Source organism: Vicugna pacos, chromosome 25 (genome assembly GCF_048564905.1).
Source record: "Vicugna pacos chromosome 25, VicPac4, whole genome shotgun sequence".
Lineage (NCBI taxonomy): Eukaryota > Metazoa > Chordata > Mammalia > Artiodactyla > Camelidae > Vicugna > Vicugna pacos.
In genome coordinates this window covers 18,449,618-18,466,962 of record NC_133011.1, presented here as the reverse complement: position 1 = coordinate 18,466,962, position 17,345 = coordinate 18,449,618, and the positions used below count along the sequence as shown (strand labels likewise).

The 17,345-nt window shown below is 32.9% G+C and overlaps 1 protein-coding gene across 3 annotated transcripts in view; it reads left to right on the top strand.

Moving 5' to 3' along the window:
• Positions 1–16,570, top strand: part of CSMD3 (CUB and Sushi multiple domains 3) — a 1,005,695-nt gene extending 989,125 nt beyond the window's left edge. For 2 of the 3 annotated variants that reach the window (XM_072949624.1, XM_072949623.1), the window contains 5 exons: positions 3,933–4,091; positions 6,446–6,558; positions 8,684–8,771; positions 10,820–10,955; positions 14,550–16,433. In XM_072949624.1, coding sequence (XP_072805725.1) covers positions 3,933–4,091; positions 6,446–6,558; positions 8,684–8,771; positions 10,820–10,955; positions 14,550–14,709 — 656 coding nt within the window. In that variant the 3' untranslated portion in view covers positions 14,710–16,433. Of the gene's footprint in view, positions 1–3,932; positions 4,092–6,445; positions 6,559–8,683; positions 8,772–10,819; positions 10,956–14,549 lie in introns of all 3 variants that reach the window. The other variant, XM_031691263.2, reaches the window with a different exon arrangement.
• Positions 16,571–17,345: the final 775 nt, after the last annotated feature.

The window sequence follows — 17,345 nt, the reverse complement described above, 5'->3', positions numbered from 1 at the left end:
AGCCTTAACCCTTATATTAGAAGAAATAAATCTCAGATTAATGCATTAAGTATCCCTGTGAAGAAGATACAAAAAAATATAATGGAATAACCAAAAGAAAGCAGAAATCAATATAATAGAAGTGAATGAGCAAACAAAAAAGCCCCAAAGATGCAATACAAAAATCTCAACAGAGTCAAAAGTAGTTCTTAAAAAAAAATGTACAAAGTGAATTTTTTCAGATGAGATTAAGAAAGGAGCAAAAAATTAATAACATTTCAAAAGGAAATGTGAATATAACTAGAGAGTAGATTAAATAAATTAGAAATACTAGAATTATAAAACAAAACTGTCCAAAACTGTCAATTTTTTAAAAAATTTAAATATTCACAAATTATTAGAAAAATATATCTTAACAGAACTAATAAAAGAAAACCCAAATAATCCCATAACAAATACAGTAGTAGTTAAAGCTATTTCCACCAGGAAAAACCAGGTCCATATGCCTCTACTGAAAAATTCCACCAAATTTTAAAAGAACAGAACAGATTATCACAGTTTTGTAAAAATGGTCAATAAAACTCTTTTTATGAGTCAAACATTACTCTAATAACTCAAATCAAGACATTATAAGAATGGAAATTACAAGCGCATTTGACTCAAGATTGTAAATGAAAAAATCCTGCATAAAATTTTAGCCAATCAAATACAGTTGACTGTTGAACAGAAAGTGGGGTGCTGGCCCCTCTCTGCAGTCAAAAATCCACATATAACTGATAGTCGACCCTCAGCATGTGGTTTCTCCTTACCCATGTTTCCTCTGTATCTGTGATTCTGCATCCATGAATTCAACCAACCATGGATCAATACAGTAGTACTACAGTATTTACTAATGAAAAAAATCTGCATGGAAATCAACCCCTCACAGTTCAAATCCATGTTACTCAAGGGTCAGCTGTACAATATTAAAGATGACACATCATTACCAAATTAGGTTCATGATAGATACGAAAGGATACTATTATGTTAAATAATCCTTAAAAGTAATCTATCACTTTAAAAGATTAATAGGCAAAAATTATGATCATCACAAAACTTGCACAGAAACTGTTTTATAATTTTTAAAAAGCTTTTAATAAGTTAGAAAGGAAAGGAATTTCTTTAATCCGAGTGATGGTATCTATAAAACTCTAGAACAATGTCATCCTCAATGGGAAAACATTAGCACCATTTCATTTAAAGTCATGAATGAGACATAGTGATTAGATTATTTCACAGTAACAAAAATGAAATTTGACAGTCATGTAGAAGTCAGGAATATGTTCTCCACATGGCAATGCTGTGAAGCCTATAAAGCAAAGTTTAAATTCAAAAATGTCTTTAAAAAAAGGATCACAGTCATCATTGTCTTCCTTTTCATTGCTCTCCACATCAATGATAGTTGGATGATATTTTAGAGTTTACAAAGAAATACCAATACACAATCACATTCAAATCTCAAATTAGACTTAACAATAGAAAGTATTATCATTCCCATTGTACGCAGGGATATAAATGACAAATAGTGTCTGTGTCTCCCATCCTATATGAGTTACCTTTCTCAGTTACGTTTGAGAAAGGTGGAGGGTGGTGGCGGCATGCTGGAGCCGCCAGGCAGAGCCTCATCACAGCCAGTTCTGTGCATTCTTCCAAACTCTACATCCAGTGATGTCATGCTCGTAGTTTCAAATCTGCCATTATGGCAATATTTACTATTTTCTATAGAATCAGAAAATACTACAAATCAGTTTGTTTGTTTGTTTTCTGGAGGGCCAGTTATTAAACATTTACTACCACATCAGTGATTAATCTTGATACAGTATTAGTTGGTGCTGCTGCTACCACTTCCTTCCAGTGCTGTTTTCTCCTGCCACTGAGGTTCTCTTCAACCTCCTTCAGCCAACACTCCTTAATTCTCCTAAGCACCATGGGAAAGATCACCAGATTGTCAATGGGGCAATTTGCATTAAATACTGAGATAACAAAGTGTAATTACAGTACAAGACAAGGAAAAATAAACAATCAGAAAGACGAGAATGACATTTATTGAGTACCTACTATTTGCCAGGCACTGCTATTAGAACATTTTTCTCCCTTGCTCTTCCACTTATCTCTATGACTAAGAGCCTGTTAATCTCCAAATTCCTGATCTTTCTAATGCAAGGTAATTTAGCTTGTCACTCCCTCCTCCAAACTTGTTTTAGGTATAATTTTTAAGTTAACTACTCTTTAAGTTGCTTACCAAATCAAGGGCTTTTTACCCATATACTGTATCAAATTTCAGGTAAGATTTCCTATACATACAGAGCACACCTGTGTAGTTCAAGGTTTGGGGAGGGAGTACCCCTATAAGGAATGACTTGGCAAAGATCCCAGAGCCAGAACTATGGATTTTTTCCATTTTACTAACTGCATGTCTGCTAAATATATATTTTATTAGCAAGTATGTAATGAGCTCTAAGACCCACAGTTTCTCTATTTTACCTGTATAATAATAGTAATGGTAACAACTAACATGTAGCAAAACTCTTCACATTTACTGTCTCATTTAATCTTCCTGGTAACTCTGTCATAATCCCACATTAATGATGGGGAAATTTGGGTTTAGAGAGTTAAGTAACATAGGGGAAACCACACACTTTGTAAATTGTAGAGAAGGGTCTTAAAATTCAAGCAGTCTAACTCCAGTGCCTGCGCCTCTAATCTTTCTGCTATATTGCTTTTGAATTATCGTAGAAAAAATAATCATGTTGATTGAAATAGCAAAAACTCAACTCTTCAGCACATTTTATGTTCATCTTTTACCACAGTATTGCTTTATTGGTTTGCTGATTAGAATTCAGGGAATGTACAGTTTGTAACCCCAGTCTCTATGATCTGAGCAGTAAGAAGTGTGATGTGTGTAGAGAAAATCAGGTGAGAAATATCAGTAACTTGTTAGGGGAAAAAAAAAGCCTTTTCCCCTAGACCCATGCCATTTATTCATTCACACAAATAGGCATGGCTCTTTTGAACAGCCAATTTCTGGGCACGTGCTTTATTGTGATGTACAAGATTGATGGAAGCTTCTCTTAGCTTCAGTTTCTCTCAGCCTCTTAGCTGGGTATATCTCTTATCTTATTTGACATACCTAATTTATATTAACTATAAATTATGTAACTAATTTATGTAAATATAATGTCTTATTTGTCTACATCTAATATAGTGTTTGTTTTTTAGATGAAAGTTTTACATTAGAATATTCTTTGATTCTACCACAACTCATCTCTTTCCCATGAGAGTTAATCAATTCTAGTGACAAATTCTTTTATTTCTATAAATACCTGAAAACCTCAAAGCTGTCAGAAGCAAAACAGATGGAGCCCTGTTCTTCAGGAGCATCTATTACTGAAATAACTGAACTCAGTATCCTGTAAAGGGGACAGAGAGGCATCCCTCCAGATCGTCTTCCAAGGCTGTTCTGCAAGGGGGGGTTTTAACTCTATGCTCTTCCTCCTATGAATCTATTCCTGCTGCTAGGAGAAAAGCAGACCTCTTGGAACTTGTATATACACTGACTTGTCTCAGCAGAATCGTTTTATTTTCCTTCTGAAAGAAAGATATTATTATAGGGAACCAAATATAAGTAAACTTGATATTTAGCTGAATTCTAAGTTTGTCTTATGTCTTTAATTGGTGTTTTTTATTTATCTCTGATTGATATTTGTACAAATCTAGGTTATTATTTTGGCTTATTCTAAAAAAGTTATAACAATTTTATGTGAGGAATTCATTTTATAATGCACATTCCACATTATTGTGTATTTAGGAAAATATAATTATTCAATAAACTAATATTCATCAATCTATTATTAATGCTTATATTTACAAGGCATTGCAAAATTAATGTGTATGTTTATTTAATCTATTTACAGTTCCTGATGATGTGTTTGCCCAGAATTATATATGGAAAGGCTCTTACAATTTCAAAGGAAGAAAACAACCGATGACCTTGACTGTTACTAGTTTCAATGCTTCCACTGGGAGAGTCAACGCAACACTCAGTAATAGCAACATGGAACTGCTGCTTTCAGGTATCACATTAAAGGACAGCAAGCAATGCCTTCATGCCTTTATTTCCATCATTTTGTCATTTTTAGTAGTGATGTTTATACCGTGAAATATTTGCTACATTTTTTGATGATATTCATAATTCACTCAGAAAGAAGGCTTTGTGATTTTTGATTGATGCATGAATATTACTACACAAATATAAAACTCTGTGATTCTGAAATAAGCTTCCTCAAGAATATTTTTATGTTGCTGGAATGACACGTCATGAAATAGAGTAGAACTTTTAATTTGAATAAAGCTAACTCTTCCTTTATTGTCGTAACACCAAAGGGACTGGGTCAGTGATTTGCAAGCTATTTTATGGTCACAAAATCATGTCGTCATAGGAAAATATTTAGGAATATATTACTATTTAAGACAGATAAGGTAGAGCTACACTACCTTAAACAGGCAAAAGGGACCCAGAGCCCGTTCCACCTGCTGAACCTTCTCAAGTTTCTGTTTGCTTTATGTAGTACACGCTTTTCCCTCATTATCTTTGATTACTCTGATTTTTCTGACATTCAGATGTTTTCTCAGATGTTGTCTTGTCAGCAGTACTCCCAACGACCCTATCTGAAGTGGCTCACATTACAGTCAGACACACTCTTAGTCTTAGGCAGTCTTGTCTTGTTTCACTTTCTTCTTTTCACTATTTAAAATTAGAATATCGTATGGTATGGCCTGACATTACATGACCTGACGTGAGTTGTCTGTACTCCAACAGTACAAGCCCTAAGAGGGCAGGGGTGAGCCTCCCAGTTTGTTACTATACCTCAGAGGTTAGAAATGGAACAAAATAAGCCTCAATGAATTTGAATCATTGCTCTCATTTAAAAATATATTTTTAAAATATTGATGTTAAAATATGGAATATATGTTAAAACATCTTGGCTATGTATATATCCCATGTAATTTTTAATAATGGAGTAATTCGTGGTATAAACAAAATGGAAAGTAAAATTATATCTACTGATTTTATAAATTTTACAAGAACTGCAAAGCATCATTTTGTATTATTTAATGATCCTACGTTAAACCTAAAGTAAAAGTATTAGAAGTTAATATGTATTTTAATTTTTAAAATATACACAATTACATGATATAAATTGAAAGAAGCTTTGTATGAAGGAAAGGAATGCATTTAAATTGACTACTATTTATCTTTGAAATAAAGTTTTATTTTCCTTCTGTAAGAGTTAGCACAAAATAAATGTATATGAATTCTAATCTAGACAAATTTCAAAACAGATTTCTACAAATACGGAGAAACAAACATAAATTGACCAGTTTAATTTGCTGTCAATGTCTACATAAAAACAATTATAACATTTTTCCAGCAATTTTTCTTTCTTTTGTCTTTTCCCTGCTAATCATAATTCACTTTAAATCAATATCTTTGTATCATTATATTTGTATTCCCAGTATACTCTTATGATACCGTATTATATAGGTGAAAGATGAAGTGAATGAATTAAGTCAAATTTCAACCATCAGTTAATAAAAAATTATTTACTTAGACCCTTATTATCTATCATTCTCCTGAACACATTTACATTTCAGTTTATTCCTACTCTCAAATACTCCCTGTTGAGGAAAATAAATGGAGACCTTTTTGCTTCTCTTCTCATGCCTTTTCCTATGTTTACCTTCTTGAATTAAAAATCCTACTTGATTTTTGAGATCCAGCTCAGATGTTCTTGTTCTTGAGAGTATTTCCTGAGCACTTCACTGTGAAATAATCCCTCTCTGGCGTATAATTCATTGTACTCTTTCATGTATTTTAGTTAGTTGTTACCTAATTTATATCTCCGATTTCACTGGAAATGCTTCTTAGCATCCTATCTTCAGATAGGAACAACATACTCATCTTTGTGGCTCCCGTAACACCTAAAATACTCTTTCTTAGGGTTGGTGCCTAATTCATAATTAATTTCATTAATTAACAATATTAATGAAAATATCAGGAATTTTAACATTCGATTCATATCCTTGAAGATTTTAAATCTGATTAGGGAAGAAATCATGTTGTTTGCAATAATCATGGAATGATGTTATTATGAATAATAGTACTTAATTTTAATAGGTAATTTAAATTTAATAAGTAATTTAAACCCCACAAGTAAGATTTAAGTTGAGAATTTCAACTGTGAGAGTGATCAATGTGTATTGCAAGATTTGTGAAAAACATTATGGGTGAAGCTGGCCTTGACTTGGCCCTGTTTTATTTCTTTTCCTATAACATGTATTTATGATCTATTTAGAGTTATAGATAATGAAGGTGAGCATAACTACTTGAAAAATTAATGGACTAAAATGTCCTTACATTTTGCAGGAGTATATAAAAGCCAAGAAGCTCGCCTAATGTTACACATCTATCTTATTAAAGTACCAGCTCATGCTTCTGTGAAGAAAATGAAGGAGGAAAATTGGGCCATGGATGGCTTTGTAAGTATAGTTCTTTAAAGGCCTGCTGCTGATTTAAATAACAAATTTGTGCTTTGGTTTGTTACTAAAATTCCACAAAAATGTAATTTTCTAAATCAAGCTAATTAAACACACTCATAAATTATCAAAATTACTATTATGAGTAAGTTATTTTTAAAAAGAAACAATTCAATATAAATATTTAGTAATCTAATGTGTCAAACCTACTGAAGCCTGTGACCTACTCTCTTCTTTCCCAAAAGATCCTCCTTATAGAAGAAGGCTTGTTAGTTGAGAGGATGTAGTCAGGATTCTCATGCGCATTTCAGCAGACTCCTGGGCAGATTGTGAATAAGGCTTGTTGCTTCTGACTGCCAGTTCAGAAACTCCATCCAGATAAGTGGGTGAATAGGACAGGGTAACTCCGTGGTGAAGCTATGGTCCTATCCAGAGGAAGCAGCTTGCATAACTTCCTTTTCATAGACAACTTTATGAAATATTCTAAATCTGTTTATGAAGAGTAAGTTTGGTTCCTGAGGGAAAAAAATGTCCATCCTGTCTCCGTATATGTGCCATTATTTATGAAGTTGGGATCTAACTCATTTTCAGTGCTCTTAGATTGTTGAATTGTATAGTTTCATCTAGGAAACAAATACAATGAATTTACTTATTTAAATACTAGAGTTTAAACTCTTCGTTTTAGAAGCATTTTGTTTCTAAAAATGGCCATGCCCAGGTTGTGTCTGATAATGAGGAATAAACCACTTGTTTATTCAAATATTGAACTTCTCTGAATAGTTTGGTATAATGTTTTGCTTTTGAGGATGAGGATTCAAGTTTTTTCTTTTTGGTTTTTTTTTTTTTAAATAACTTCCACAAAAACATACATGACTTAGGTAACTAATTGCAACTAATCAAAACAAACTTAAGAGTAAATTCATATCACTAGTTATCAGGAACACTGAAATGTACCAATTCCTATTTTATTTGTGAGATCAAATGACACTATGCATATAAAGTATTTTTTTAATATACAATTTTACACACATGCAAGGTGTAGGTAGTAGTCAGCATTCATAGCATTAGACAGAGCCACAGAATCTCAAGGTCAAACCACAAATATTTAGTTCTTTCTCCTGTGTGAGGTTAGTTGTGGGGGCTCCACCTGAGGCTGTGGTGGCAAATTCAGGGCTGCTCCAGGTGGGCCCAGGCTGGAGGGACAGCAACTATCAGGATCATAGTCTTCTCTTGTCAAAGTTCTGAAACTCAGAGGGACAAAGTGGAAACATGCCCCTCCTTTTTTTCACAGCCCTACTGACATGTAATTCATATACCCTGCAATTTACTCATTTAAAGTGAACAATTCAATGGTTTTTCATGTATTTACAGATGTATAAACATTGCCATAGTTGATTTTAGAATAAATACTTCCATCACCTCAAAAATTAAGTCTGTATCCTTTAGATATTACCCAGTCCATCCACCCCTCATCCCCACTCCAGCCCCAAGCAAGTACAACTCCATTTTCTGTCTCTTTGGATTTCCTGGTTCTCGACTTTCATATTTATGGAGTCATAAAATACATGGCCTTTTGTGACTGACTTCTCTCACATATTATAATAGGAAACATGCCTCTCAAGGCCCAGGCTTGGAACTGACCTGTTGTCAGTTCCATCCATTCCATCAGCCAGAGCAAGTCGCAGGGACAAGCCCAACTCAGGGAGACGGAAAGTATATTCTTTGCAGGAAACGTCAAGGGAAGGGAGAGGACTGCATCTACGCTGAAGAGTAGTCTAATCTATGAAATACAGTATTCTTATATTTTTATTTTAATTGCCCGTTTGCCTCATTGTATTTCATCATAATCATTGTCATTTTTCTTGACAGCAGGTTTCTTAACCCAAAAGAAATCTATAAACCTAAATTACAATGTGAATAATAACAATCCCTTTTTCCAGTATCATAATTGTTTAAAACGAAATTTTTGATTTCACTCTTGATGGCAGATTTTTACAGTGTGCTGTGTTTTGCATAGTAGAAGATATGGAGGAAGAAACTGCGTAGTAAAACTGAGTATTTAGTAAGGCTGGGAAAAATATAGCTGTGGCCAGTCTTCAGATATAATCATACTTATAAATATTTTTAGGTTTCTGCTGAGCCTGATGGAGCTACTTATGTATTTCAAGGATTTATTCAGGGCAAAGATTATGGGCAATTTGGACTACAAAGACTGGGTAATGTATTCATTTTTGTTTTCATGTAGTTCCTTTATTAATCCAGATATCATAAGAAAACACAGTAGATTCTGGACATTAAGCACACTTACCACACTTTGAATTTTGCATTGTCAGGACTATACATTGATGCATCTGATGGCCTTTTGAATAGCTGCATTCTTCAAAATATTGGTTCTCTATGTGCCAACTCTGTACAATGTTTAGTTTTTATCATATTTCTAATAAACATGACAAACTGCCATGCCCTCAAGCAAGTACAAAGGAGAAAAAGTGGTATAGATATAAAAAGAAATATTAAACTGTAAATAATTTTATCTTATCTCATGAGAATTATAATACTTCTCTTCAGTAGGAATATTGTTGCAATTTTCTTACTCCTCCAAAAATACAGTGGCACTTTGAGAAACTTACAGAGTCTGGAAGGGGAAAATAACTTTGAGGAATGAGCCCCTTTTCAGGGTTTTGTGCTATTCAGATATGTAAATTTTCTGTGGTAGGAGGCATGGGGTTTTGTCATTTTCATTTCCTAACTCTTCTAAAATATGTATACACATATAATGATCTTGTTCGAATGTATTTATTAACATAGCTTTTGGTGTATAACTTTCCTAAGGTGTACTGTCTCCCATTATTACATTGTGATATTAATGCATAAAGAGTAAATTCAAGCTCTAAAAACTATTGCTTGACATTTATCTTACAAATTCCATTGGTTTGAACTTTTACATAAGTATTCTGAGCCCCAGGAAAAAAAAAAGTATAGAATAAGGTACTAACATTTTTTTTTAATTTAGACTACAGTATGGCTTAGGTGAACATAGCTATTTATCAAAAAAGCAAATTAGCCTTCTCCAAATGAACGATAATAGGATGTCATTTCAGTTAATGTCTTACCAAAATTCTTAGTTTTAAAAACAGGATAAAACATTCATTAACACAGTCATGTAATTGAATACAGGATGTTTTCACATAACATTCCCTAAAGCATCTCATGCATTACATGTCTAAAACAGAACCTATATAAAAGAAACAATTTTCTTTCTGAAATTCTTTCTGAAAAAGAGCTGCTTGTTTATTTTCTCTTCCCCCTTCTGTGCCAGTGTGCTGGCAAACCTGATTTTTCTCATTTCCTAACTGTGCTAATGTCATAACCATTTCCTCAGCTCCAAGTAGAACATACCTAGTCCTATGCCTTCCTATCTCTTTCATCCACATAAAAGAGTTCTGTTGATTTTAACTACGAAGTGTTCCCCTAAATCCTAGTGCCCTAGTTCACATTTTAATTTCCATTTTTATCTGGGTTGTTGTTATGGTCTTTAAAATACTCCTGCTTTCAGACTGGACTCCGTAGTCATTGTTCAAAATTCTGTATCTTATCACTGAGCCTTTTATTTACAGATGCCTTCAGTTATTCCTCACTGCAGGTGGGTGAAAAGTTTGAGCTCTTTAGAATAATATTTATGCATTTTCAGAAAGCTTATCGCTTTCGCCTCCTACTCCTACCACACATCCTTTCCACACAGACATGCCTAATGCTTATCACATCCCCTAAATATGCCATTCACTTTCCCATTCCTCAGATTCTGACGGTCCTCCCTCCTCCTCCATTTGTTATTCTACTGATTGTCTTCAAGGTCAAGCTCACATTGTATGTCCTCCAGAAAGCATTCTTACATTCTACCAGATGGAATTCCTCCTTCCTTTCCTAAAGCACACTGATCATTTATGCTTGAGGTATACACATATTTGTGTCTCTGTATTCTTCCCACAATTGTATGAACTCCTCAGTTCAGAGACTCTGCTTATTTATTATTCTGTATCCTTTCCTGGAAAAATATCTTATATATAATAGGCATTGTGCAAAATTGTGTGGAAATGAGTTTCATGAATTGTTTTTTGTTTACTATGTATATTTTCAAGTACATGTCTTGTAGATATTTCCAAGTAGATTAATCTTGAGAAAGGAAGAAATTAATCGGTTCATAAAAATAAAAAATCAATTGCGATAAAACAGAGTTGATGTTGTATTCATAATTTTTTTATAGGGCTGAATATGTCAGAAGGTTCGAATTCTTCAAATCAACCTCATGGTACAAATAGTAGTTCTGTGGCCATTGCTATTCTTGTGCCTTTTTTTGCACTTATATTTGCAGGATTTGGATTTTATCTTTATAAACAAAGGTAAGTTTGTTGATTTTAACTACAAAACGTATCCCAAGCCTACATTTCATGTTCTTTTCACTGTCTAGTTCAAATTTAACTTCCATTTTTTTCTGGGTTGTTGAAGTCTCAGTGTGCTAGATATCACCACAGTTGTTGAAACCTTTATTTCCCGTGCCTGTCCCTCCGCCGCCCCAACATACACACAACAAAAATTGCTCTAAGTTGCACAAGGCTTCAGTTTAACCCTTCCTCCTTTTTCCCTGCCAATTTCCTGGTACATAATTAATTTTATAAGTTATTTTTGCATTATTCATAGTGAGACTTTAGAGATGCAAGATCTAGGTTTAAACTGATGCCAGATTTGTTTAGAAAACTAGGAGGAAGCTTAGGTACAAACCTCTTAGTTCATGTGACAATACTGACAGATTTTATCCAGGCAGCTAGATGATACAATCTTCTAATCCTCTCATTTATCTTCTGTTGCTTTTAGAAGAGGATGCAATTAATATGTTACATTTGTGATATATCTCATACATGACTATACAGATCATTAGTTGGTCCCTGTTCACTACATCCATCGCAACATCCTAGTGAGGGGCTTTACTATGCAATTGTCCACCATTTGGGACCATCCTTTATCAAGAAAAAAGTATGCAGGTAACCAGAGAGTTAAATAAATACCTAAATTCATTTTTCTCAAAACTGATTTTTTTATTATAAATATCAGTTGGCGTTATCTAAGAATGATTTATTTAATGTTATGTAAATTTGTAATTATTGTGTATTAACAGCTATTTAGGCTTTGTCAGTAGCAGATATTATTAATGATAAAAATCATCACTAAATTTATAAAGCATATTATGCTAATCATTTTTATTATTGTGGTAAAATACACATAACATTAAACCATTTAAACATTCTAGGTGTACAATTCAGTGGCGTTTAGCACATTCACAATGTCAGAACCATCGCTCTAAAGGAAACTCTGTACTCATTAAACAGTCACTCGCTATTCCTCCCACCCCTGCCTAGGCAACCACTATTCTGCTTTCTGCCTGTATTGGTTTGCCTATTCTGGATATTTTATATAAATGGAATCATACAATATTTGACATCTTGCCTGTGGCTTCTTGAACATAACGCTTTCAGATTTCATCCATGTTATGCCATAGATCTATACATATTCCTTTGAATGGCTGAATGATATTCCATTGTATGTTTGAATGTGTTATGTTTGAATATGTCCATTCATCAGTTGATGGACATTTGGATTTTTCCTATGTTTTGGCTATTGTGAATAGTGTTGCTATTTGTATATTTGTATACAATTTTTTGTATGGATACCTGTTTCAGTTTTTTTGAGTATGTACCCAAGAATGGAATTGCTGGGTTACATGGTAATTCTACATTTAACTTACTGAGCAACCACCAAACCATTTAGCTCAGCAACTGTACCATTTTTATATTCACACCAACAATATGTGAGGGTCTGATTTCTCCACATCCTCACCAATACTTTTTTTTTGTTTTTTTCCTTCTTCTTTTTTTTTTATTGTAGCCATCCTAGTGAAATAGTGTCTCATTATGGTTTTGATTTGCATTTCCCTAGTGACATTGAATATCTTTTTATGTGCTTCTTGGCCATTTGTCTATATCCTTTGAACAAATGCCTATTGAAGTATTTTGCCCATTTTTAAAATTGGGTCATTTATGTTGCTGTTGTTGAGGTATGAGGGTTCTTCAAATAGTCTGGATACTAGACCCCTTTCAGATACACAGTTTGCAAATATTCTTCTTTCTGTGGGTTGTAGTTCCACTCTCTTGATACTATCTTTTGATGTTCAAAAGTTTTTCATTTTGATAAATTCCAGTTTATTTCTATTTTCTTTTGTTACTTGTGCTTTTAGTGTTACACCTAAGAAACCATTGACAAATTCAAGTTCACGAAGATTTACCTTTATGTTTTCAAAACCAAGAGTGTTTTAGATTTAGCTCTTATATTTAGAGCTTCAATTTATTTCAAGTTAATTTTTGTTGATAGTATGAACTTTTCTAAAGCTTCATTTTCCTTAAAGCTATTGCTCAATATCAGAAAAAGGAAATTATTTTATGTCTTTGTGATTTTTATCTAATTAGAAGGAAATGATGTTGCTTCTGTTTTTATTGTGACTCTAGTTTGAAAAAAGAGAGACAAATATGATCCACTAGAATTATGCACCTGGCAAGAGCAAGTTGTAAATCATATAACATATAACAATATATAGATGATACTATTGAAAGAAACTTAAGGTATATTTATTTTTTTAATTATCATCATATAAATCACTTAATTTTTAGTAGGAAGAAAATTCAAAAAATGCATTAAGAATAGTAAAGTCGTAGAATGCCAAGTACAAATTACAATAAAATAGTTGAATGTATACTATTTGGTGTAAATAAAGTAGTTGAGAAACAGATTTATATTAAGATATATCCTTTTTAGGAATTAGATTTGAGAAATAGGTAGTCAAGTAAGCCTTCATTCCATTACAGATGTCAGCAAATGATGCAGTGGGATGTCAGAAAGAGAGACTAGACACAAGCACTGGTCAAAGGCGAGAAATTAAGAAATAAAGCAGGAATTCAAGACAAGCAACTTACACCATTCAGCCTAGATTCCATGTGTTTTGTTAACTAACAGCAAATGTTCAGTTATCAGTAACTCTTTGGAAACTATTTTCATGACTTGAATATCAGCATAGTTAATAATTTCCTTGAGATTTTGAATTTACTTGGTCTAATGTATATCATTCTAAGCCATTGAATGTTTATGCTTCTGGGATACTCCAAGCACCTTCCCAAGTTAGGCGTAGGCATTAGATGTCTACGCTTCCTGGAACCCTCTTCTTACTACTGTATAACTAGCTCCTTATTGTTCTTCAAGTGTCAGATTAAATTTTACCTCTTGAGCAAGGCTATCTCTTATTACCTCTCCTAAAGTGCTCCTAGCTGCTCTCTGTCATACCAACTATTTTCCTTTTCATCAAAATAATTCTCATTATTTAATATTTCTCTTGTCTTATTTATTTTGAATTTATTCATTGCTTTCTATCATTGCAATATGAGTTCTATGAGAGTGATGATTTTGTATGCTTTTTTTGTAAAAAAAAAAAAAAGTATATATCCAGTACCTAGGCTCATGCCTGGAATAATAGGTGCTCAGTAAATATCTGCGGAATGACTAGTAATGAGATTTAAATTCATCATCATCATCATTTGTTTATAGTCTACATGTTAATTCATAATGATGACATTATTTCATAATATAATTTATGAGGATAGCCATAATATCATTTATTTACACTTGTATTACTCATATTGGTGTTGTATTTACAAATGTGAATGGATCACTATAATAAATATATATTATATGTAAATAATAAAAGTCACTGAGGATTTAAAATGACAGGTAAATTGTTCACATTCAGTGTATTGAATTTATGATTTCTCAATTAATACTTTCAAGTTACATTATCCACTAGCAATGATAACTCAAGCATATTGTATTTGAGCCCTACTCTGCTATTTCTAGAAGAAAGTTAACACCTAACTAATCAATGTTCTCATCAACAGGACTGCACCCAAAACACAGTATACAGGATGTTCAGTTCATGAAAATAACAATGGCCAAGCAGCTTTTGAAAATCCCATGTATGACACCAATGCGAAATCAGCGGAAGGGAAGGCAGTACGATTTGATCCCAACTTGAACACAGTCTGCACAATGGTATAACGCGGCAACTCTTTGCCTTCTTCGGAAGCTTGGAAATCGACACACGAAACAGTGCGCATTTAGTTCACTGATAAACAAATTAAAGCACACTTTTCAGGACTTGCTGGGTCACCTTTTTCCTGAGGAATGATAGAAAAGAGTGTTTTTTTCATAAACTGGACTATAATTCTTCATGTGTACCATGGAGAGTTTTACAGAAATTTGGCTGCACTCTGAGAGTGCTTACTCACAGTTTATTTGCTTTTTTTAAAAAGGAGATTATTCTAAAACATAAACTTATTTGCATATATTGGAGGAGCATCCACTATCAGTATTTCTGTGCTTTATAAACTGTATTAGAGGGACTGGGTTTAAAAACAAAAAAGATATAAGGTAGAAAATAAGAGCTATACTTACAAGAGTCAATAGATCACTGACTTCTCTTTAACTGTCATGAGCTACACCACGCCTGTAAGTCTGTATTTCACACCACTCTATCTGCTGTTCGTTCTTATTAATTGAGTCATTGTTTTCTTATTTCTCTGGTTATTTCAGTTTGAGTCATGCTCTGAAACGTTTATCAGCTAATTTATGGCACAGAAGAGAGAAGATTGCCCACTCTCATTTGACTCTTTCTGGTTTTTGTTCTTCAGCATCACGTTGCTGTCTTTTTTTAGACTAGTTGTCACAGTGCCTGCAAATAGCAAGGTCATCATGCTCTCCTCCTGATTTCCCACATTGTTTTGTAACCAGTATTATTCAGTGAGCCATGGGGCAGTGCTTAACTCATTGTTTCAGTCTGTTTTGTCAGTCAGAAACCAGTTTAGGTGGCAAAAATTATCTATAATAATGAAGATTTTGCAGTTATCTGAGACACCAAACTTACCATTCTTTACCAAACTTTCCAGTGGTTTTGAAAGACCAAATAGAACCTATTAATCCATTGTTTATTTAGTTTACAATGTATCAACTTTTCCTCAGTTGAGCCTTCAAATTTATTTAACTTTGTTTTGAACTTTTATCTAACAACGAGTTAGAAATACAAGCTTTTTAAGCTTTTAGCTATTATCTAACAATGAGTTAAACATATTTTCGACCAACCCTTAATCATAATTCCTAAAAAAATTTTTACTTTCAAATCACCGATATAAAGTTGTTTCCTAAAGTGGTGGATTTACCAAATTTTCATATATTTTAAAATTTCTATACTCTTACTCCTAAGAAGTAGATTTCGGATGCAACAGGTTTCTGTCATTGTCACATTAAGATACGTATTTGCAAGTTATTGGTGGCTCATTTACAACTGTATCACAGTAATGCCAGCATTTTGGTTTAATAGGTCATTGTCTTTCTTTTATAGCATGTTTTATTTTGTCGAATAAATTATGTACCCAGTGTGAACTCTTTGTTGTTGTCCCTTTCAAGTACGGATAATCCTGTAAACAGTCTCCACTTTTTGAAACATGAGACAGAGTGCCTACGAGCAATTATTGCACCCGGGAGCGTTGCTTGGATCTATCTCTACAACGTATAGTGAATTTCTTGTAAACCACTTTGAGATACACTGTTTTGAAAATTCATATAATTTTCTCAACATTGTATTCTACTGACAGGATGCTGTTTTAAATTTTATTCCATCAGTTATTTATTCTTGTTTATTCAAATGACTGCAATAACAATGATTCATTCATTAATGTTAAGGTTAATACATTTAAGATCTTGTTTAAAACAATGTTTCTTCTGCAACTGGCTACTCCTCTTATATTAATGCATACACTTTTGTAAAGAAGTATATTTTTATGGAAAAAAACTTTGTAAAAGTATGATGTAAATTTTCAGTGCAATGTAAACAAAATAAAAATGGATAATTGCTTTTGTAAAATGTGTATTTTTTTCAAAATTGTCTGCCAGTGTACTGATTAGTAAAAGGAATGAATAGTCCATATTTATTTGGTGTTGTGAAGTTCCAAAACTGCATATTTTATATCCTTAGTTCACAATATAGTGAAATATAGATGCTTTTCTTCTTTATATTCTGTTGTTCCCCAAGTGTGCCACTCTTTTAGAAGTAAATAGATTCCCAGTAAATGTAATAGTATCATAAGAACCTCATCTTAGAATTCTCCTTAAATCTAAATATTTTAATAATACATACTATCTAAATGTAGGTATACTTGATGATTTCTAGCATTTCTGTAGCATAGTGTCTTAGAGATACTTATGTTAAGCATGTCTCATAGATATGAGCTCAATAACCTTTTGAGTTGCAACATTAAACTAATACCCCAAAATAAATCTATCCTGCCAGGATGGAACATGTAAAGTTTCGTACTCAAGAAAGTTATCAAGTTTCTATAAAGTTCAAATCATAAGTTATTTAAGTTTAATTTTTTTAGATAACTCTTTTTCACAAAATATATTGTCTTTGTATTTCAAAACTTCAAACTCCAGCCTTTATAGTCTATCTCTGTCTATTACACCTTTATTTTAGAAATAAATGCTTCTTGATATAATTGTAGATTCAGTTTTAACTTTGTTAACTATATTACCTTCACCTATCACTCACTTCATTTCTTCTATATTTTCTCTTGTTGTTCTTTGCCTTTATTTTTATTCCCCTGTGTTTTTTTCCTTCTTGCTTTTTCTTTATATATTTT